This window comes from Hetaerina americana, unplaced genomic scaffold (genome assembly GCF_022747635.1).
Source record: "Hetaerina americana unplaced genomic scaffold, ioHetAmer1.1.p SCAF_16, whole genome shotgun sequence".
In the NCBI taxonomy this organism is placed as follows: domain Eukaryota; kingdom Metazoa; phylum Arthropoda; class Insecta; order Odonata; family Calopterygidae; genus Hetaerina; species Hetaerina americana.
The window spans coordinates 1,422,027-1,446,814 of record NW_027286719.1 but is presented as its reverse complement, the minus strand read 5'-3'; the positions used below and the strand labels follow the sequence as shown (position 1 = coordinate 1,446,814).

Genomic DNA, 24,788 nt, shown 5'->3' with positions numbered 1-24,788 from the left:
ACAAACAATATAAGAACACATAAAAAGATCACTTACACGTTACTTCTTTATTATTTCGACAGAATTCAATTCCGTCTTCATCGGAAGAAATAGAAGTTATGGATGTTTACTGGATATATACAGGGTTCGTCCGGAAAATAAGTGCACTGAGCTCAGGAAAAAAAATTTATTACACTTTTACATATCTTAAGCTAATATTCCTCAAAATAGGACCCTTGTGAGTCGATACACTTGTTCCAGCGGCGTTCCCATTCCTGGAACGCTCCCGCGAAGGCATCATCGGGAACCTCTCGAAGACACGTCGTCACGGCCTCTTTGACGGCGTCCAAAGTCCCGTATCGCGTTCCTTTCAAACTCCTCTTTATCTTCGGGAACAGAAAGAAGTCCGGTGGTGCCAAGTCCGGGCTGTAGGGCGGGTGCGGCAGCGTTGCCACGCCGTGCTTGGCCAAGAAGTCCGACACGACAGGCGCGGTGTGAGACGGCGCATTGTCGTGATGCAGCCGCCAGATGTTTTTGATCGCTGGCCAAACGCGGGCGACTCGTTTTCGAAGCCTGTCGAGCACTTGGACGTAAAATGCAGCATTTACAGTTTGTCGTTCAGGTACAAATTCGTAGTGGACGACTCCCCTTTTGTCAAAAAAGACAATGAGCATCGCCTTGATCCGAGATTTGCTCATGCGAGCTTTCTTTTGACGGGGTGATGATGGGGTGTGCCACTCCGCACTTTGTCTCTTCGACTCCGGGTCGTACTCAAAGATCCACGTCTCGTCACCCGAAACGACGTTCTCTAAAAAATGTGGATCATTTTTGCAGTGATCCGCAAGTTGTGTCGCGATTTCCAAACGATTGAGTCTTTGATCATCACTGAGCACTTTCGGCACCAACTTTGCACACATTTTTCGCATCTGTAATTGCTCCCTAATAATCTCGTGCACTATTATTTTTGGCACATTACACTGCTCTGCTATCATCCGAACACTAAGACGACGATCAGAGTTCAGTACATCGCGAACTTTTCGCACATTTCCGTCGGTGAGTGTCGTTGATGGGCGTCCAGGCCGTGGTTCGTCGTCGACCTCTTCTCTGCCCTCCACGAACATCTTGTGCCACCGAAAGATCATGTTTCTGGACATGGCTGACTCCCCGTAAGCCTGGTTAATCATACCGACAGTTTCGGCAGACGATTTCCCAAGCTTTACCGCAAATTTGATGGAATAACGCTGTTCCAAAAACTTCGGCATCGCGTTCCGTGACGTGGGTCGAGCGTGGAGGTTCGCGTTAACAGAGCTCCTCACTACACCACAGCTCAGAGCCGACTGCCTTTTTCAGCGTCGCTTGCCAACATACTCCCCTCCAATCGCAGCCCGTCAGAGCGGTGCTGGGCGCGCCTGGAGCGGCGGGAAAAAATCAGTACACTTATTTTCCGGACGAATCCTGTATATATATATATATATATATATATATATATATATATATATATATATATATATATATATATATATATATGTGTGTGTGTGTTTGTGTGTGTATACATATTTTTTTCTTTTCGATGTGCAAATCTGTGCTAAATGAATTTATGTCTGTCTATATGTATTTATTTGTACATATGAATGTAACCGCAAGTTTAATGCCTAATATAATATGTATATGACGATGGGTTTAAATGGATGAAGGGATCATTAGGTCTCAATTTCGTCCAAATAAAGACCTTTATCTATCTATCTATGTTCTAACTTTGTACCTTTATCTTTCCTAATTTCGTGTTTACATCCTTCCATACCTTTATTTCATTAATTTCTTCTGACATTCTTTCAGCCTTCCACGGGTTCCTTGTCCTTTTTCCGATTAAAAATTCCTATAGTTTCGTGTGCGGTGTCACATATTAATTTTTTAACGCTCCCTTTTCTCTTCCGTTGTTTGTATCTAACTGTCCTCGATCATAATTTTTTTCCACTCCAACATTTTGTTCTACTCTTCACTTTTCGTTCCGGAGAGTTCTTCTGCGTTAAATTTTTTGTTCACCTTACCGTTACAAATCGACCCTTCATAAGACTTAAGCCGACGGCTGTGTGATTAAGCTTCTTTCCCGTCCCGGTCTTGCATCCTACCATACCATTGCGGTCTCCTCTTAAATGCTCCCTTTATGAATTAGTTACATCATCATAGTGGTTCTGGCCAATATTATTGATGTTACAATTATTATTACTGTCGGTGAAGGAGGACAGCAAACAACCTCGAGCAAATGTCTTTGTTTGAGCTTGAATTTATGTGATTACCCGCCTTTGATATATGTTTCCGAGATATTATGACTTTTCTTCAGCAGCCGTGAGGTTAGATGAGTATTGTATTAGCCTCTCCCTTGAGTAGGGCGCGAAAATATATGATTCCCTTGCACCTTAGAGGGAGCCTATGGCATCTACTCACTCAAATCCTTCTCGTTCCCCCTTGACCCTAATTGCTTGTCCAACCCTTGTAATTAACCTGAATCACCGATTGTCAATCCGACTGACAAGAAAACCGCTCCGCGCACTTATCTGAGGGCATCCGACCGGTTCGCCGATCGCTCTTTTTCAGTTATAGCTACAGGAAGTTGGCCGATTACTCGATAGTTTATCTACGTTTCATGAACAATAACTCATTTCGTTAAAAATAAAATGACTTTTCGAAGGAGGGAATTTTAATCCGTGATCATTAATTAATTTATATAGTGCTTCCTAATTTCTAACCTCATGTTAAAAGTATAGCGCTAGTATGCAAAATATCCCTTTATGCCTTTCATCGTTGATGTTCAATTTAGCCTCCATGCTTATAAGAATCTCATTATTTCTTCTTGATATACCCCTTTTGAAATTTTAATTCTTATGCTACTACGCCAAACATACAATATATTCAATAACAACGAGAACCCAATGATTTTACTACATTCGATGGTATCAGGCTTGACTACGTGAATATTCATTTGCGAACGAAAGAAGAATACAAGTTATTTTCCGCAAAAACGTTTTTCATCTAGCACAGCCAGTTTCAACGCATTGGCGTCAGGTACCTGAGGATGACGTCTATGCATTGAAAATAGCTGTAATAGATTAAAAAACTTTTTGTGGAAAACACATTGTATTCTTCTTTCATTTGAAATCGATTTGACTGCGAAAAACTCTCTATCGAACTCAAAAATATCTTCCTCAGTTAGCTTCCAACCCTTCTGCCGTCTTTCTTATCTTCCCCTGGTGTTCAAGCCATAAGGTGTTTGCTCTAACAAAGGTGAAACTTTTGATATTGAACAAGGAAACATCTAAACCGGTTTTGAAATGATTTCAATAAGCAAATTGGCGATTTTCCATGTGTTTTTCAATAAGCTTCAGTAAATTTCACATTGTCAACACACACGTTTCATTCAATCCCAGACGTAACCGAATAGGTAAAATTTTTGAATTTGGTTATTTCATTAATTGTGTGCTTGTTATTAATTTAGTGTGAAACTCAAGATTTTTAAAAAGTAATTTTGGATTCTTAACTAATTTTAATTTAATGAAGTTAAAATCATCAGAGTTCGCTCTCGTTAATGACTAACACATAATATGAAAGGTAGAGTGAAGGTTAAGGTTTTTTGTGGATTTCTGGTTTCCACAATAATCAGCATTTGTATACTCGGGGCCTAATGAACAAGGTGACTTTGAGTTGCATTTGTTTGCATCTGACTTCATTCTATTCCATATATAATTTATTTCGCCACTGATTCTATCATTTATATATGATATGCAGGGGTGAAAATATAATTAATTAATTTCCTATTCCCTTCAAAAGCAGTTAATACAAGGTCCGTCCCAAAAATAAGTAGTCGCTTCCTCTTCGTCTTTTTCGGCTCGAAACGCGATATCCACAAAGAGTATGCGCCTCAGAGACAGACATTGAAAAGTGAGTTTTACGTGAAAGTCCTCGAAAGGCTGCGGTAAAAAGTGCCACGCGTCAGGAAGGAGATCTTGGCCAATTGGAGCCCGCAGCACGACAACACACCATCAAACACCGCCCTCTTCGTAACCCCAAAGTACACAGCAAAGCACAAGTTGGCAAAGCTGACAACCGTAATATGGCACTTTGTTGGTCGACGAAAATAAAAAGGAGCCTGAGAGGCAACCATTTTGGAACGCCGGGTAACGCCAGAGAGCCCGTGACGAGGTACCTGAACGAGGTTCCCGTCGAATATTCTCCTTATTTTTGGGACAGGATTTGTATACCTTTAAGTAACTTGCAATTTGGTTTAATAAAAGTAAATATAATAACATAAACTTATTCGTAGGCAGGTTGATAAGATTTCGTGAGAGTGTAGCAAAATATTAAGATGGTTACTTAGTATGGAATGCCAGCATTGGATCCTCCGTGATGTCGGACATATCAACTTTCTTGCCCATCAGGAGGACATCAGGGTGTTTCCGTTGCATCAGCCAACCGACGTGGGCGAAGAAGAACCCACGCTTTGCATTGTGGGGGTCTGCGTCCGTCTCACTGAACTTGTGATGCACCCGGTGGTCTCGCACCCAGTCGTAGATGGAATTCTGAGAATTAGCAATCAAATCATAATAGAGACCAGGAAAACTGACGAGGAAATTAAGATTATTACTTCGTACAATCTATTCACCATTAGATACTCTAGTGTGTATACACAATTAAAATGATGCGGCACTAAGATTTGGAGTATCAATTGGAAGAGAATAATAATGGACATCTTCCGAACATGTGCCCGCATATGTCCGTCAAATCCCATTGCATTCTTCCTGTGAAACTGTGAAACCAGACCTGCCGGGTGAACAGATTAAAAATGAAAATGTAATTACGAGGGAAACTTCCATGCAATTTTAATGATTTATAAAAAAATAATTTGCTATCAACCACTGTTTTTCTAAACTCGGAGAACTTTTTCAATTGAATTATCAGTGTTTGAGGCCAAATATTTTAAGATTTTTCTGTTCTTTCAAATGTTAACAAAAAATTGTATACACAATTTTTATTATCAAACGAAATCAAAAATCATGTTAAAATTATAAGTAATTATTATGAATTTTCAAACGTAACAGAGGCGTCATGGTGATCGTTAACGAGTTTCTTTGGGATTTTTAACGCCATTCAGATTCACGGAAGTATTTTTTTCTCAAATGCATTCCAATCAAGTAGGTTTTTGGTTTATGGTAAACCACAGCAGGACTTTATGTAAGTCCCAGAGCGTGTATTTTCCGTGCTGGAAACTTTGATTCGGAAGAAACCTTAAAAATTAAAGACCTTCAAAGAGCCTTAGATTCCGAGAGCTTCGGAGCACGAAGCTCTGTCCCGCTAACCGTCATGAGGACGTGTGGCGGGGGATGTTAGGTAAACATAAACTCTACAATTTCAATGCAACGATTTCAGAGTGTAAAAATCAAACGCCTTGACTGGGATTCGAACCCAGATCCCTCAATATCCGGTCGAGTGCTTTAGCCACTTAAGCTACCGAGGCGTCAAAATTTCAGAGTTTAAGAGGACGCCTCGGTAGCTTAAGTGGCTAAAGCACTCGACCGGATATTGAGGGATCTGGGTTCGAATCCCAGTCAAGGCGAATGATTTTTACACTCTGAAATCGTTGCATTGAAATGCACATTAGCGGATGACTCCGTTAAAAGTTACTGTTGCGGCATCTCCCGCAGTTTCTTTGGAATCTACAATTTTATTTGCGAGACACCATACCACCTGTCCCCAGGGCATGTGGCGGGGGGCATTAGGACGCCAGCCATTACGTGGAGTGGAACGTAACATGTTACGCCTTAGTGTATCCCCTATAGGTGCTGCCGCGAATTGTGCGCGGGAAAAACAAATGCTTGCACCTATCCGTTCAGCAGGCCATCTCTCTGATTGTTTGTCTGACCTGCTTATGTGATTTGGGAGCTGATTTAGATCTTCTATATCGGGTGCAAAACCACAGGATTGGTATCTTTGCAATAGGTATAATCGAGCTCCGATTCTTCGCATATCTAAAGGTTCCCATCCCAGATCTAGTGTCAAATGTGTGACGCTTCGTATTCTTTCGCACGAATTTCTCGCAAATGTGGCGGCCTTTCACTGTACCTTGCTCAATGATGGACGAGTACACTTGCACCAAGAAAAAGAAAATGGAAACACTTTTAATCTTGTGGACCCTCTGACTCATTATTAAAAACTACATATTTGATATTGTCCAATCAGTAAGTGTTTCGGATCCTTTTACTCATCAAACACAACCTTGAGGTGTCCCTGTCACCTGAGCACTCACAAAAACAGGGAGGTAATCTATTGAGTCAGCAGAGGCCGATAAAGAAAAGCCTTCCGCCAGTCAGATAAAGTTGGCGAGAAAATTCTACGACGGTATTATATCATGTCATGCCTGTCCGGTAGGCAGTTATACATTTTAAAATAAAGTTAAAGATACTTGAGTCAAAATCGATTGCCTTCTATTAATTGTAAAATACTTGAGAAAATAATAGATTGAACTGTGAAGGAAAAAACGGTGAGATGTTCTTTTGGGTAGAAAGTTGTAGTATTTGTTTAATGGCAAGAGCACTGCCGCTGGCATTTTGACCTCGAATAGAAGGGATGAGGCAATTTCCATGTTCATAAGATATGGTGCCAGAATTAATGGATATGGGAGAGGCTGAGGTATCGATTACAGTATCAGAAATAACAGATTTATAAGGTTCATGGTGAAATGGCATTTCAAGGGGGTGACGCCAAGAGGATTTCCTGATTGCACATATCTACCTATTGAAGGTGCAACATTACTAGATGGTATCTTATGATGGCAATTTTTTCTATCGCTACTATTGTATTTTTACTTATGTTTTTGTTCTTTAAAATTAAAGTACCAAAGTTATCAGTGTATTATCAGCAGAGGGTTTGTCATATGGCATGTACTATATTTAGAATACCAGGCAAGACCACTGGAACTAATATCTTTTCTCTTTCTTGACATAAAATGATATCGCAAGTCTCAAGATGTCTCGAGTGATAACTTTACATGAAATAATAGACCTATTAGCGATATATGACGGTACAATACAAAACTATAGTGACACAGCCACCGGCAAATGCTTAAGCATTCGTTCATAATGACGATTGAAGATATTTAAATGATGGAGTAGTCAATAGTCTGCTTGGCTCTTTGTTTTGTGAGCCTGCATAATTTATTTAAGATAGCTATGACGTCAAATCTAACTCAGATGACCCATCATATGTACTTGAATGTGAGTCTCTTTAAGACCAAGGTCCCTTTTTGCATATTGTGTGGCAACCTTCATCAAAGAAGAAGAAATTGATAAACTTGTTAGCTAATAGAAATAATTTGATGTGACTGCAGAACCTGCACCAGTTAGGGTTACGGAATATCATAAAGATTTCATCTCTGAACTAATAATTACCACAGATATCCTCAAACGTTTTTGATGATAAAGCCATTGAACTTATTGTCAAAAACTCTCATCTGATATATGCTGAAAGTAGGGGCGTAAATCTTGGCAGAACTAACTGCAAATCCAAATATATCCTGAAAAATATTTTTATGAATGGTTACATTTCACTTCCAGGAAGACATACAGGGTGCGTTCCGAATTTAATGCAATTGAACTTCCCGCGCCGCTCCTATTGATCAGAATGGAATTGAATCACTTGGAGTAGGTGGAAGGGACGCTAAGCTTTGCCGAAAAACCGGTCTCAGTGCTCTCCGAGCTGTGGAAGCGGCAGGACGCCAATTATTGTAAACCTCTGTGCGCATACCGTGTCACGAAAAAAATGGAATCTACGCTCGTGCAACGTTATGCGATTATTAAGTTTAGACCTAAACTGAAAACGTCTGGAGGGGACGAACAAAATGATTCGTGATGCTTACGGGGACTCTGATCTGTCCTATTCACAAGATACGAGGAGGTTAAAGGCTTTTAAGGAAGGCTGGGAAGAGGTTCACGACGAGCAGTGCTCTGGGCAGCCGCCAACCACCAAGACCGAAAACAATGTGGCTGGTGTTTGACAATTGCTGGACTCTGACCGTCGATTAACTATCAAGATGGTTGCCAATGAATTGAACTACGTCTGCTGTTGTATTTCGCATCGTTACTGAAGATTTAGCGACGAGGAAAGTGTGCGCCAAACTCGTGCCGAAGGTGAATGACTCTCCATTCTCGGGATGCCACCTCGTAGGTTGTTTGTTTGGACCACAGTTTCGCCCGTGTTGCAACGAGCGTCTTCAGGTCGAAGTGCCGGGACGTTGTTTTACCCGCGTTTATGTGTGTGTCTCATTTCCCTCCCTGCTCTGAGATTGGTCGACGGTTTAACGCCAAATCCTTTTCCAATCGCCTGCTAGGCGGTAGCCATCTTCCAAAGGTGTTGTCAGACGACCAGAAGATCCACTGAGAGGATATTTCAAGTGAAGTTTTGCGACGCATTGAATATAAACCTGATTATTTGGACAATGTCATCGCTGGTGATCCAACCTGGGTTTTTGCATACGACTCAGAAACATAACGCCAAAGCTTTGAATGGCACACCGACCAGCCCCCCGAGTCCAAAAAGGCTAGAATGAGCAAATCAAAAGTGAAAACAATGCTCATGGTCTTTTCCGACAGTAAAGAAGTGGTTTGTTACCCATGGACAGACAGTTAATGCTACCCACTACGTGGATATGTTGAAAAGACTCCAAAAAAGGGTCATCAGGACGAGAAAAGACATCTCCGCTACCTGGCAACTCCATCACGACAATGCCCCTTGCCGCAACGCGCTACGAGTCCGAGAGATCGTGGCTAAACACCAGGTGCCCCCCCCTTTAGTCATGACGCCCCAGCAGACTTCTTTTTGCTTCCTCGGATTAAGGTAGCCCTGAAAGAAACCCATTTTTCGTCCATAGTTGAGATCCAATCAGTCGTGACGATGACCTTGCGGGGAGAAGACGCCTTCCAGGGTGCGTCCCAGTGGCAGAGTCGCCGGAAAAAATGTGTAAGAGGCCCAAGGACAGTAATTTGAAGAATTTTAAGTGTTTGTGCAACTCTGTTCAATAAACTACTAGAAAAAATAATTGCATTACTTTCGGAATTCACCCTGTATTATGGGAACAAAAAACAGACACTCATAATGTAATCAATAGTGCTATCATGGAATGGATCACTTTGAAACCATACTTTCAACTTTATATGTTTCAGACAATACAAATTTCATTGCATTCAACAAATTTTCCAAGTTGCAAACTCCTAATAGGGAATGCAATTATATAATTTAAGACCGTGAAATTTGTTCTCGATAGAGCACGTTTAATCTGTGATGAATCCATGGTTCCTTATTGGTTAGTTATCATGCATTCAAGAAGTTTTTTAGAGGATAATTCATTCCATTTGGGTACAAGTTTTTGTGGCGTGATATGTCATGTCTGAATTAGCCGCTTTCAATGGCATCAGGGTTAAAATCTAAACACTAAGCATGAGGCACACAGTGTCGGGAAAGTGTCAAAGTGTGTGGAATGGCATTATCAGAAGGGCCATAGCAATCTTCCAAAATCTGACCTCAGAGGCATAATACTGATTCAGGTCAACCCATGAATCATGTGACAGACTAATGAAAATAAAATAGAGTGCTGAATGCAATAAGAACACCATTTGCTATGTGAAAAATATAATTTCCTTTCATATGAGATAAAAATCATATTTTTTTGATGAAAATATTCGGTTAAATATCATATTTAATTGCATGTCACCACCTACTGAGATAATAAAAATTATATTCTACATTATGCACAATGTAGCTGAGAATTTACTAATAGGTACATACTTGGAATGCCGTAGAAGTCATCGAAAGAATACCACGAAACATTCTCCCCGCAAAGTTTTGCTCATTGAATTTTTCTTGATGACACATATGAATGTCATGATAAACATTAAAAAATAAAAACCTACAGTTCAATTCACAAGCGGTAAACTTCAATGTTGAGGGATTAAAGAAGTTGTGAGTATGTATAAAATGAAGTAGGTTTGTAGGAATCTAAAACCATCACTAAAAGCTTTTTCTAATGAATATATTTTTAGTGGCCTAACTAACAAAACAATACTCATGTTCACTGATAGCAACTCTATTACCTTGTCACAATATCTTCTGTTAACAAAAAAACCCTGTTAATATATCTAAAATTTGGCAAATGGCCACTTTTAATAAATAACATAATAAAGGTCTGTGTGAAAGAGATTATTATCAACAATAACATTTGATTAAAAACAAAATAGAGGAAAATAAATTTGGATTCTGGAAGGGTAGAGTTATGTGTGATGCCATAGAATTGATGAGGTTACTAAAGAGAAGACTTATCTGCAACCTGTGCATGCCTCTGATTGCTGAGGTGCAAGTGGGGAAGGAGAGTCAAGATGGGCAGTGTTAGGAAGAGGGGTAGGATAGGGGTGTCTATTGCCACCTATGATTTTCAACCTATTTGTTGGAGATATGGTAAAAAAGGCTTGGGAAGAAATGGAGACAGGAATGAAAATTGGAGGGGATTTCATAAAATCAATTAGGTTTGCTGAGGGTCATGCTTTATTCAACCAGCTAGTCAGGTGATTATTAGAATTGCTGAGAACATAATAAAATCCATGCTATAGGTATAGGTAAGGTATGAGGATCAATGTAGACATATCAAAGGTTGTGACATTTTCTAGGAATTTGTAGACTATCAAAACTATTAAAATTGGAGAAGATAAGAATGCTAGACAAGAGAAGTAGGGGTTGGAAAATGATAGGATGTTGAATGGAATGATGGAAGGAAGTTTAATTTAAAACCGGATAAGTCATGGAAGTGTGTTAACTTGAAGAAGGATATCGTGTTGTTAACGTTCAATTTATGTTTTATATTAAGAGAGGCAAAGAGCAATATTGTTTTTGATAGAATCATTTTTGTTTATTCAAAGCCTACCTATGACAATATTGGTCAAGGTAGGATTTTGAGAGATCTAGTACCTAAGCTCTGCCACATTTCAAACACCAATAAAGGCAATGATAAATAATTATTCTAAAACTTTTTTAGTACAAGGCACTCTTCAGATTGACATAATGCCTACCTCCATTCTGCCGAATAAACTTATTCTTTTCCAGTTGGTACCTCATCTAATAAATATTCTATCCCCATCCACAGTCTTACACACTCCATTATTCTAAAGAAAAAACATAATTTGTAATTCCAGATTTTTTATTTAGACATGGCCCTTTAATTGTTACTCACTATGCATGGCATACCTTTTGCATGCCAACTCTGAGTTTCTCCCAAAATCCTTCTCTCCTCCCCCACCAAGCCTTGCCCCTCCACACTTGCTTTTCTTTCCAACATTTCACTTTTCCCATCCTACCATACAGCCATTTCTCAAAAGACTCCAATGCACACTTATCCCCTTACCTCATTGACTACATTACCATGCTAATATATGCTCCATGTTAAATTGTTCACCTGTTTTTTCTTTACTTTAGGTCCTGGTTATCAACGCCCCCCACTTTGTGAAACCTCATTTTCCAAAAGCAATACTTATTTTATTTTCCTTATCACTTTAGTGCCTTTATTCTAAAGCAAGTCCTAAAAGGTGTTGTGTACTACTTGTTCCCTAACTGTAATGTTTATCTCAGCCTCTTTATTTCTTGAGAATCAACTTACCTTCATTTTTTCTCATTGATTCTTATCCACACATACTGCAATGATTTTCTAATTCAATCAGCGATGATTTGAAACCCATTAGCTGACAAACTGAAGCATGGTCACCTGTAAAACTGATTTGGAAAGTTCCTCTGCCACTCTAAATCCTTTCTTCATCCCATTTCACATGCCTCTTTCCATTTCCTTGCATATTAGTTGAAAAGGATGCATAGTGAAAATACCCCACTTTCTCCCAATTTTTTCCTTTTCATTTTCTTTAGTGATTTCTTTATATCGCATGTAGTTATGCCTGGAGCTATGCCATCATCAATGATTTCACATTCTTCGTGTATTTCTGCATTTATTATCTTTTTATATCCATTGATTTGAGATGTCTACGCCATAATTTTACTGCATGTTCTTTCAGAAATGATATAATTTATTCTGGATACATTAATACCCTTCCTGTCCTCTATTAATGAATTTTCTTTTCTTCACATTTGACAGCTGTTTCTTTTTCCTGAAAAAGTTCACCCATTTCAACCTGCTTCAGCATGCCCTCCATATCTGTCCGCTATTGCTTTTTTGATTTCATTTCTTATTGTTATTTATTATTTTATACTTCCTTATTCTCAATTCTGCATTTACATTCTTCCATTACTTTCATTGACCCATCTTCCTAAATATCCCTTCTGTAATCCATGGCTTCCTAGTCCTTCACCTATTCATTCATTTGCTGCTTTCAATTTCCCAACATCAAGATGGTCCCCTTCATTCTAATTGCCCACCCCTTGTTCAACAACCAGATTTTTTAACATTGCCTCTTGATTGTCCTTTCTTATTGCCCCTGTCAAAACTTTGACACTCACTTTCCTTATGCTTTTTCCCTTTTCAATTTTCTTGAATTTCATGCTATGTTTCGTAATCATTAAATTACTTTCAGAATGCGTGGGCAGCTTCCCCTGAGATACATGTTAATCAATGATGCTGTCCTAAATTTATGTCAGACCATATTGAAATCACCTTCATCTATCGTCTGACATTTTCCTAGTGGACCTACGACTATTTTGTTTTTCGAACCAGGTGTTCATAGTGATTTGGCATTTCTCTTGTATAAGTATATTGCTTTCTCCCTGTAATCGTTTATGCTCCTAAACTCTAACCCCTACCTCACTCCCATCTCTTCATTCATCAGATGCCTTGTTCCAATCCCTAATAACCGTCAAAAGTTGCCTCCGAGGGACCCCTTCTACCTTTCCATTCCACCATAATTAGCCCCAACATATCTTTATCTCTTTCCTCCATTTCTCTCTTGATGCTGTCTAGTTTCCCAGGCACCATCACTCTAAAATTCCATGTTATCCATGTTATTCTCCATCCATGTTATCCAAAACATCATGGTCCTCTTCAAAGTCTTCTTTTCCACTGCTCTTAGCTCAGTTGGGCAAGGACCCTAGCCCACTTGGGCCAGTCCCATAGTTTTCAGTAATTAACATGACACCATATCTTTGTCTCTTTCCGTGTGACAAATGGGGAAGATAGTTGAGCCAGTTTCCTGTTGCCTTCCTCAAAAGTATTTTTAACGAGAGACTATTATCATGTCAATGAGTTCCCCACCGGGGTCGTAGGCCTTTGCAGCCACCTCACTCAAGAACAGACACATTGTGGACTAACTTTCGCTTGACCTATCAATGTATCTAGTGGCAGTGACCCTACCAGCAAGTATTATCATTTATTAAACAACACTACAGTATTTATTAAACAACAATAAAGTGCTAAAAGGTGCTGGGGCCGAACCACCCTTCTTCAGTGAGTTCATGTCACTATTTGGATTGTGTGTTGATCAAAATTATTTCCAGTTTAACAATGAATTCTTCAAACAAGTGGTAGGATTAGCCATGGGGTCCCCATTGTCACTATTTATTTAATAAACATGAACTTCCACAAAGTTGAGCTGGGAACAATTGAAGCATTATCATTCCTGACGAATGCCGGTGACATTGTATGTACGGTATTTCGTCACAAGATCTTGTTCCTTTAAATTGTGCCCGCTGAATTTCAGAGTTTAAGAGGACGCCTCGCTAGCTTAAGTGGCTAAAGCACTCGACCGGATATTGAGGGATCTGGGTTCGTATCTCAGTCAAGGCGAATGATTTTTATACTCTGAAATTGTTGCATTGAAATCATGTCTAATTTTTGACAGGGTTTTTCAGGTGGTTAATGTCCTCGCCTGCTAGTTCAAAGGTCGTGGGTTCAAATCCAGCCCTGGGAACGGCTCTTTTCTCAACTTTGGTGGCTTGGCCCCTTGGGCACAACTGTTGGCAAGCCGAAGGGTCATCAGAATCCCAAGGGCGCACCGACCACAAGAGGCTCCCGGAGACAAATTAAAGCTCAGGCCTAGGAGTCCCAAGATCACATTAAACCCTTCCATCATATCAAGGCAGTGGTCCCTTGGGAAGGCTAGGTTGTAGCCCATAGGTGATGTTTTAATATAACCATTGTTTTAAAGCGCTAATTTACTCTGAAGTCCATGGTATTTTGTATCCGTTTCCACGCTCCATTTAACAACACGCTTAACTATCAGGCCTCTATTAATTCCATGAAATCCATCAAAAGCATTATCAACATAAGACAGTATTGTGTCTGAGCAGAAAATGACGGAATAGCAACGGATAGTTTGCTCTTACGTCTCGTTTATTTTAATAGTCCCCCGGAACGCAGGGCCCGAGCAGGCCCTCCGCAGGGAACGCAGGGCCTTCGAGCCGATATCGGGCAATAAGTTTGTGGACATCCTCGTAAAAGTTTTTCAAATACGAACGTCAGAGATGGAGGGAGGATATTTTGAACTTTTTTCCTTTCATGGATGCAAGCGGTGCCGTCGGTAGCGAAGTATGAAGGGAGGTGCTTCCTCCTCGACCTCTCCTGGCAGTCGAGGCAGCAGGGTCAACATCCACGTCGTCGTTTTCCTCTTACGCATGCTGGATTTAATATGCAGTGAAAATTACATAACATTACAGGACAATGTATCATTATACCATGCAAATAATGTATACATTTGAATATCAGCTCACCCTTCACCCGGCGCAGAGAGATAGAGAGAGAGCAATCCTGACTCGTTACTTTTAAGGACACTAAATATCTTGAGTTTGAATAGTCAGTGGGCTGCTATTAGAATGAAAACGAGACAGTGGAGACCGTAAACTTGATTGGCATTAGGTTAGTAAAGGGGGGCAGTTAAAACGAATTTACAGGAAAGGGGAAAGATATGAAAAACACACTTGGTCACTTGGGTGTGTTTGGGAAAGAGTGACCCACGTGTACCTCAATCACACACAAAAAGGCAAAATTAATAAAAAATAAAACAAACTTACTACCACTCGATCACTAGGGTGTTAGTTGGTTTAGTTTATTAGTAGTAGAAGTAGTTACTAGAAGTAAGTTTGTTTTATTTTTGTATTCATTTTGCGTTGGATTGAGGTACACGTGGGTCATTGTTTCCCAAACTCACCCGAGTGACGAAGTGTGTTTTCCATATCTTTCCCCTTACTTGTAAATTCGTATTAACTCCCCCCCCCCCCTTTACAAACCTGGTGCCAATCAAGTTTACGGTCTCAGCTATCTCGTTTTCATTGCTTCACGACCGTAGGTACCTTAATTTTATATTTACATTCTATTAGAATATATGTTTCCTCATATTTTTAGTCTAAATTCGCATAGCGCATTTGCATGGAGAGATGCTGACGCGTGCGTTTGAAGGACCTGGCATGGTCAGGGTGCATTCGAAAGCCCTACAGGCGCTCCCCCTGAGCTGATGACTGATTAATAGACGGAAATAGATAGATAAGGATTAGGAACCATGGATTTTCAAAATTAATATGGGAAAACCGATGGTAATATCTTTTGAACACGAGGGCTTGGAAAAAAACCCAGCAATATTGCGGCACTTACTTTGTTGGTAAAACACAGAGCGTCAGAGCTATTAATGAAATGGAATGAACTCAGTCCACGTCTAAAGCGTAAAATATTGAGTGGCTGTTTGAAGAGATCTTCGAGCATTTTCAAACTCCGAATTTTTATGAGTGTGACAGAGAGAGAGGGAGGGAGTCTTATCCTGCTGATTTCGATTTGAGCATTAAGAATACGAGTGTTAAAAATAAGGATGCCTGATTCAACTTCTACAAAAATGCAAATATTTGGTGAAACAGAAGAGAGGGTTCGGCCGGCTTCTTTATCTCAGTCATTTCATCATTTAAAACTCCCTATTATTCTCATTTTTCTTCCAATTCTCCCATTTTTATAAACGTTTTCCGTGGCAAGCAGACGGTAGAAAGAGAGGTAATTTATTGTGCTAAAAGTCAGGGTTCTTTGTGCAATGTTCGACTGCAAAGTAAATCCTCTCGATATACCCTACCTCTGTTTTTCCTCTTGAGTTTCTCCAAGCAGTCCTCTCTCCCCATTCCCTCCTCTTCATGCTGAGCACTTCTTCGTTTGTTTTCCTTACTATACTCTCCACTCTAATTGTCTCCATTCTACCCCCCCCGCCTTAACCACCTTTGGCCCGGCGCTCATCCTTCCTCTCCGACGGTCAATTTTCGGAACAATACTACGCAACTCTACTCTTCGAATAGTACACTAACCTTGTCTTTAGCTGCATGTGAAATCAAACTTATTGTTCTCTAGTATACACATATATCCGCCTTACCCTTTTTCTGAAATAGAAAGTAACAATGATTTTACGAAATCTTCCGCCAAATTTCCTCCCTTTGAAATGCGACGTATATATATATATATATATATAAACTCTTCCTCCCAAGTTTTCCTAAACCTTAAAACTCTACTTCGGAAATTTTATCTACCCCCTTGATTTATTGCAATTCTATTGAGAGGGCTTATCTCTCTACTGGTCGACCGAGTAATTTGCGACGTGATTACGTCACGCATGGGCGTATGTATGATTACGCATTGTAAATTGCTATCATCCTGAATTTTTTTGTACATAAAAAGATATGGCCTCTGGCCATGTCTCTACGTTTATCATTTTTCGTCGAAAATTACAGCAAGGCAAAATTTTTCAAACGGAAGGTTATTTCTTAGTAAACCATAATTGGTTTTGAAAAATCACAAAAAGAAAACATGCATATCAATATTTCTTTTGGTATTATGTCAAGTTTTGCATCATATGCTTTGACCGGTAATCTTTGCATTTGTTCCCGACTATAAAGCATTCTGTGATATTTTCTGCATCGGAATGTTAGTATTGTGAAACAAAAAAAAATGAACTATTCTCTCGTTCCTTCGGTGCCGTTGCTTGTAACTACGTTATGAGGACAGGTGAACGCCTAACAATCTGCGCGAAATGGGAAGAGTTGAAATTCAACGAAACTTCGCCTCGGTAATACAAGTATCGTGAGAGAGAGACCGAGATGGCCACCACGAACGTTGGCCAAGAGGGTGGATAGTGCCTGAAATGTGCCCAGGCACCTTGTCGTCTGCCGTAGAAAGCCAAAGAGCGATTGACCGTCCATCACCGTCCTAAAATACGTACATGATTGAGTCATTTCTCTTTAGAATACGATATCGGGTAACATTTCTCATACGCAAATATACTATCATGTTCGAGTCGCTACCTAAAATGCACATCATCATTAAAATCAAAAGTGGAAGCAAAGCAGAAGGCAGACCTTGCTACAATGGAGGAAAGAAGAGTTCATAGGCTTCAAATGCCAGCGTTCGGACACGGCTAAATTGGTTCTCAGGGCCATCAACAAGAGTGCAGAGCAAACGATTCCTCGGGGGATGATTAGTTTGGGATCAGAAAGGGGAGAGGTACGCGTGATGCAATTGCAGTAATGAGGCCAGTAATAGAGAGGAATATAGAATACAATTAGGATGCATTTGCCTGTTTCGTAGATTTAAAAAATGCGTTAGGTTGAGGAAAATGGGCAGAAATAATGAATATGTTGCAAAATATAGGAGTATATTGGAGGGGTAGGAGGCTAATCCGCAACCTGTACATGTCTCGGACAGCTCAGGTGCGAGTGGGAGGTGGAGAGTCCGGATGGGCAGTGTAAGGAAGAGGAGTGAGACGGGTGTCCATTATCGCCTGTCCTGTTCAGCGCATGTGTAAAGGAAATGTTTAGAGGTGCATGGGAAAAACTGGAGGTAGGAATGAAGTTCGGCGGGGAATTCGTACAATCAGTTAGGTTGCCGATGATCAACCTTTAGTTTGTCGGTCAGGCAAGGGGTTGCCAACCCTCTTGAATGCATTGGAAAGGCAATGTGACAGGTATGGAACGGGAATAAATGTAAATAAAACAAAAGTTATGTGGTTTTCCAGAAGGAGAAAGACTAATTTATACGTTAAAATATCAGGGCAAAAACTAGAGCAGATGAAACAGTTTACGTACCTCAGAAGAGTTCCAAGTAAAAATGGTCAAGATAGTCGGGGCAGAATGAGGAGAAGAATTACACTGGGCAAAGAAACTTTCACAAGGAGGATGGAATTGATGAGAGGGACGTTGAGTAAGGAAATTTAGAAAAGGCTCGTTAAAACTGATATGAAGCGTAGCTATGTATGTATGTATGGCGCCGAAATGTGGTCACTGAAGCAGGACAATAGGTGTGTGGTGGAGTCTTTTTGAAATGTGAGTGTGGAGGATGGAAAAGGAGAATTGGACATACGTGAAAACAAATGAGAAAGTACTAAGTATGATGTGGGAATTGAGGGGATTGTATGGGGAATTCCAAAAGAAGCAGGAGAGAAAATTTGGATTGGCAATGGGATATTGAAGTCTGTAATAGGGAGGAGAATATTAGTGAAACAAGGAAGGGGTGGATGGATGGATAGGGGTGTAGGGCGGAATGAAGTTGGGAAGCGGAATTGAAGAGAAAATCCTATCTTGCAGGATTTTAGGTCGTGTCGTGGTAGGGGAGACAGGGAAATATATCGTTTTAGATCTGTGTCCATCTAAAAAATACCTTAAACGGTAGAATACCATAGATAATTCGATTCCACTGTAATGCTTTGATTTTAAGGAATATATATTTTTAATGGAGGCGCTCTCACATAGTTTTTTTATTGACCCGGGAAATATTTCTACGATAGATTCTTTCGTTGCGCATTTTGGTACAGAATTCCTAATTCCTTGCTCTTTTGGTTTTGATTCAATAAATTGCTTGAATTTATAAATAATTGCACAATTTATAAATAAATTTTTAGGCTTAGAATGACCAAATAATCAAGTTTTACTCTAAAACTTTCTTGTCTTGAAATTCATAGTGTTTCAATATGGCCGACTAGGTCCAAACACCATTAATTGTATTGTCATATTACCTATCTTTTTATCTACACTCATAAAATACGTGATTGTTTCTATATTTGAAGCCGAAGCATCGTCGCGATGCATTTCATTTCTGATAACAAACTAACCGTTAGTTTGAAAATTTCCAATACATGATTGCAGTCACCGCTAATTTATTATTCATTTCGACCATATCCTTTGATGGCAAAATTTGGGTAATTTTGATTTCGGAATGAACAGCTTCTTGATATGAAAAACCTTTCACATTCACAATCATCCCGAAAGGAAATGGATAAAAGAAATAGAGGACCTACCTGACATTCCATGCGGTCTTATTCCAAGAATACTACCTCATATTTTGCAATGTCAATAAGTTGTATTCGCTGATTTAATATTCTTTTTGGTCTTCACTGTGTGCCCATTTCTACTCGACATCTCAGAATCGCATAAACATTTATCGTTAGCCTTAAAGAATGGAATACGATCCAATGTAAATCACCGCGTTATTTATTTCCAGCTATCGTGCCTCATCAATATCTTCTCGGTCAGTTACTTCCTTCACATAGGTCGGCATTCTCGATTACGTGCATATTATAATGTTATTCTTCTCATTTCATGAGAAAGCTTCTTGTTCCTTATTTGATACTGCCTCATCCTTACCACTGATAATTCAGCAATAAGTCGAATTAAATCGATTGGAAATCACGCAGAAATGCATGTAAGTTGTTACCAGCATAGCAAATATTTTCTTGGCGCATTTTTTGTGATGGAATATCATAGAGTAGTAATCAAGAATTTTCCGGGCTGTAAAACACATGCAAAATTCCATGTCCTTCATAAAAAATCTCTAAATGTGATAATTTTTTAAAGCATCTTCCAAAGTGAACTTGGAACAAAGCGAAAAAATGTAAGGAGGGGTATAAAATGAATGAAATTCCATATTTCGCGAGAAACCATTGACGACGCATTTCTTGGTACTGAGTTCTGAAACCCAATATTTCGGAAACGCAGCAGGTGGTGTTTGGGGTCAGTGTCTTTCATGCACGAGCATTATCGTCTTATTCCACAAAGGGTGGTCACAGGCTGTTGAGTTATGATCTTCTTGCTCATTCTTCCCAAAGAAAGACTCTAAATCAAAGATATTCGACCAAAGATAAGTATAGACATCCGAGGAAAACACGAGCGGGACGGAAGTGCATTTCTCGAAATACCGGAAACGTTCTCCACCCTAAAGAAACCACGAGAATGTATAAAAAAGGCTTTACATTCGATTGTTACATATTTTTGAACAAGAAGGATTTCATTGCATGGAACATGTTTACTACTGATGCATACACGTGCATTATGAATAGTGGTAAACAGTGCGTATGCAAATGTGCCCATCCTAAATAGAAAATCTGGGGGCAACAGATCTGAATCCAAGAAACTGAGTTATATAACACTTATTTATGCCCATTACTGAAAGAAAAAGGTAATAAAACATTTCGTGTGCCTAACCAAATGAAAGATAAACAATTTCAATGAGGAGTTCATCATAAAATGGACGCATAACACAGCACGAAATGACGCGAGCACCGTCGCAGTCCACGACGCCGCAAGAGATCAAACCAAAAAAATCAAGCACGAGAATGGAATCTACATTCCAAATTTTAGAGCCATTCCCGAAAGAATAGACTACAGGAGGGATTTTTTTGTAACTTCTCCCCCGCACAAGCAATTTAAAGAACCGAAAGCATGAAAACATGAATCCGTGAGAGAGTTAAGAAAAAAAATGCTGTCGAAATTCATTTCCATTACCTGTCCAGCGATTGAATAGAAAATCAGTAGGATTAGCTTGAGGGGCCACTTAGCCTTGTACGATCGATGCGCCCAGAGTCGGTGGGCACCTGCCGTGACACCGATCCCAGAAACAATGCCCAGGAAAACCCCTGCAAAGCAAAGAGAACACATACGTGGTGAGACATTTGACATCTAGTAAGAGGGAGAACAGAATCTGTGAATAACCGTGGAACATAAGTAACGATTCACTCATTCACCGATAAATAAGACGCATTTACAATTAGGCAATATTTTTAAGATGCTGGATCACAGCATAAATTAGGACAGGAGGTTGAGAGAATGTCACAATTAATTCGAGCAACTCCCAATTCAGCAAAGAATAAATAGCAAATTTTCTTTATTACACTTAATGTATCTTCAAAGTGAGGTAAGATTTAACATATGTAATTGATATCAATATTGTTAGGGACTTAAAACTTTGGTTGTCATCTCACCAAATTGGATTAATAGTAGTATAAATAACATTCACATAATTAAAAAAGAATTATCACATTTGAAAGGTTGACCCAGAGCAAGTTTTTTCCGCATATTTAGCTCAAAGGTGGGTTTCGGTATTCGGTTAAGCGTTTTGCAACTTTCTAACTGTTGCACTTAATCCATTATCACTTTCATGCAATTCATATGCATAATAATATTTATGTATTTATAGATAACGCCGTGCTCTCCATGGGCAACATTTTTTAAAGAGCTTAAAATTCCTAGGGCCTCGATTTCGAACTTTACATTCGATCGTCAGCGGCTGTTTTAGCGGACAGCTCACTGCATGCTCTGCAGTGCAGCTGGTTGACACTTTATAATTTATATTCGAGCGTTTTGTTGATTTAAGTTTTGCGTCAGGTTAAAACTGGCTTCGATTGTTTAACACATGTCAAATCAACCTTTAAGTTTCGAAGAATGAGATTTTTGGAGTGTGTATTCTACTTGTATTTCGTAAGCAAGGGTGCACGAAATATTTCGTATGTAATTTAAATGGCGAGAGTTTTTGCTATTTTTGATATTTACGTTAAGTAGTGCCATTAAATGATGTGAAATAAAAAATATGAAGAATATTTGTGAGGGAGGTAACATGAAAGAAAGAATTTTGTGCGCATGTAGCCATTCTATTGATTGTTTTTGAAGTCACTGAAGTTATTGTTTTGATTGAGCAGTCGTTTACTTCGTCGGTAAATGTATCGTAGAGATAGAAATGTCTGTGAAAATCGATGCTCCCGCCAGTTGAAAAGTGTGAGCCCTGAATCGATTTTTGAGTGCAAAAGGATTATCAACTGTCCAAACTCATCGGGAGTTGTTCCTTGTTCATGGATCTAGAGTGATTAGTGAAAGAGAGGTAAGATAATGTTGTCGAGACTTCACAAATAGCCACGCAAATGTGCATGAAGGAGAGCGGAGTGGCAGGCCCAGCATCCCAGACCAATGAAATCGCTCAACAAGTGGACCAAGACTGCGATCTGATCAGCGATTAATGCTTTGGCCGATAAATTCCTTCCTATTGAACGCACCACTATTTACACAGTAGCTATGGATAAGCTCGAATATGAAAAACTGTGTGCTAGGTGGATAATGATTACCAGCCAATACAAAGAGCAAATAATGTCGTGTGGACGAGCTATTTTGGACCACCATTGACGAGACGGACTTTGCAACTAGCAATAATTTCCTCTTCTTGCACTTGAAATGGTGGTTTGGTGAGCAATGCTTTGAAGGTTCGTCAAACGATTCAATTCTCACGAGGTGAACTTCTGTGCTGTGGAATTAATGAAGCTGGTTTAGCGCTATGGAAATTTCTTAGAAGCGAATGGCGATTATGGGCAAAAGTGGAGTAGATTTGCAGGAAACTAAAACCGTCCATGAAAACTTTTTCTAATGAATATATTTTAAAAGGACTGCACGGCCACTATTCTTTGAACATGCCTCACATAAGGACGTGTGTGAAATAAGCCTTTCAATGACAGAAACAGCCAAGACGCACGTAAATATCATAATGGATTGATTCAATATGTGACCAATTCGTAGCACACGCTGATACGTAGCAAAGCCCTTGCCTTCACCTTGCTTTAAAATCACATTAGATACAGGGTCCGTACAATAAGTATCGGGACTGGTTCAAAAAATCAAAATGTATTGCAGTTATAATTACAATTACTTAATAATTTTCAAAATACATTCCTCCTGCATCGATACACTTAGTTCGGCGCGTCTGCCACTCGTCAAGAGCCCGCTGGAAGTCGGTTTCCGGAATACTGTTGAGAGCCTTTGTCGTCGCCGCTTGAGCCGCCTCGATGGAGTCGAACCGATATCCTTTGAGGCCCTTTTGAGCTATCTTCTGAGGTAATAGCGTTGTCGAGAAAATACTAATCTTCCTGGACGCAGACCAAAATTTCTTGCGAAATTTCCACCCGCGACAGTTTTCGTTCCTCGCTCAAGACTTTCGGCACCAGCTTCGCGCACACTTTCCTCATCGCAAGATCCTCTGTTACGATGGTGTGGACGGTTCCGACTAAAAGGCCGGTCTCCTCACTGATAAGGGTGATGGTCAAACGCCTGTCAGAGTCCAAAGCTTTTTTCTTTTTGGTCACCTGAGCAGCGGTTCGAGCGGTCGTCGGGCAGCCGACGCGGTGCTCGTCTTCGACGAGCTCCCGGCCTTCCTTAAACATTTTGTGCCACCCAATAACTCTTGTTCGGCTGAAGGCATCATCCCCATAAGCCTTTTGAATGAGTTCAAGGGCCTCCGACGCGGATTTCCCGAGTTTAAGGCAAAACTTCACAGCGTAGCGTTGCTCGACGGTGCGCTCCATCCCGGATGCGACTGAACTTAAGTGCGCCTGAGTGGTGGGGGACCCCTATACCGAACCGACCGGTCGGACACCCATCCGCTCCGTTGAGGCTACAGCGAACCAGTCACGATACTTATGGTACGGACCCTGTATTCCTACGACTGGCCCCGTTTCGAGGACATTTACCATTCAGGGTCTGTATAGAAAGTAAGCTTGGGTGTCACGGAATGAAACATTGATTTCTGCCAATTCAAAATAACATCATATACTTTTTTCACTTGCTGTCACCTGCAAGATTAGGGACGGGAAAGAAAAAAATCAAAGGAAAAGGGTCGCTTTTGACTTGGTTCAGTACTACTATGGGAGTGGATCACATGTTCCCCAACATGTGATAACTATTTCACATCAATTCCACTAGCTCAAGGACTGCATGAGGTTAAATATACACCCATTAGGGCATGTAAATGAGAGTTTATAGCAGAATTCTTCCCCACTTTTCAAAGGAATCACTTGCTAGTTTATTCGAGCTTACGAACACCCTTACTGTATATTAAATGAAGAATACAATGTATCTTTCCACTGTTGAAAAGATACATTTTATTCTTCATTTAATAAACATGAAATTTCACAAATTTGAGCCGGGAACAATCGAACCATTACTGTATTTTAAATGTCTCAAATACACCTTAGAAACGAGCCTTAGAAGTATAATGGAAATAATAAAAATAGCCTACATCGGAAAATGACAGATGATGAATTAAACGGAGGACGCACGCAAATGTTTTGTTATTCAGTTTCCTAAAAAACAGTTTAGAGATATAGAAACTTTTATAGAAAGAATATTTTTTCTGTGTACACCGTGGTATACGTCTAAGGTATATTTGAATAATTTCTTATGCTAATAAATGAGATTTATTGTAATATTGAAATAGTGTAAAAATACTTGTTGCAGGTAGATGAGAATAAAAATGGAAGATTTGAACTGTAACATTTTCTAAAATGAACTGGGGTGTCATGGCTACCCCACACAGCTTCTTCGTCTGTTCCACACACCTCTTAAGCGCTCAGTCTGGGAAGAGATCAGCGAATTCATTTTTAAAAAATGGAACATTATAACATATTTCGCAAAATATGCCCGGAATGATAAGGGCAATGCATTTTTTGTGCCTTAAATTTTTTTTGCAAATGGAGACAAAACGCATTTGTGCGCTGGCATATTCAAATTTT

At 39.8% G+C, this 24,788-nt stretch overlaps 1 protein-coding gene across 1 annotated transcript in view; it reads right to left on the bottom strand.

Moving 5' to 3' along the window:
* LOC139687048 (acyl-CoA Delta-9 desaturase-like) overlaps positions 1-24,788 on the bottom strand; it is a gene marked incomplete at its 5' end in the record, with an annotated part of 46,075 nt that overhangs the window by 16,848 nt on the left and 4,439 nt on the right. Inside the window, 2 exons of the mRNA XM_071584152.1 lie at positions 4,348-4,553; positions 20,746-20,876. Of these exons, the coding sequence (XP_071440253.1) occupies positions 4,348-4,553; positions 20,746-20,876 (337 nt within the window). The remainder of the gene's footprint in view (positions 1-4,347; positions 4,554-20,745; positions 20,877-24,788) is intronic.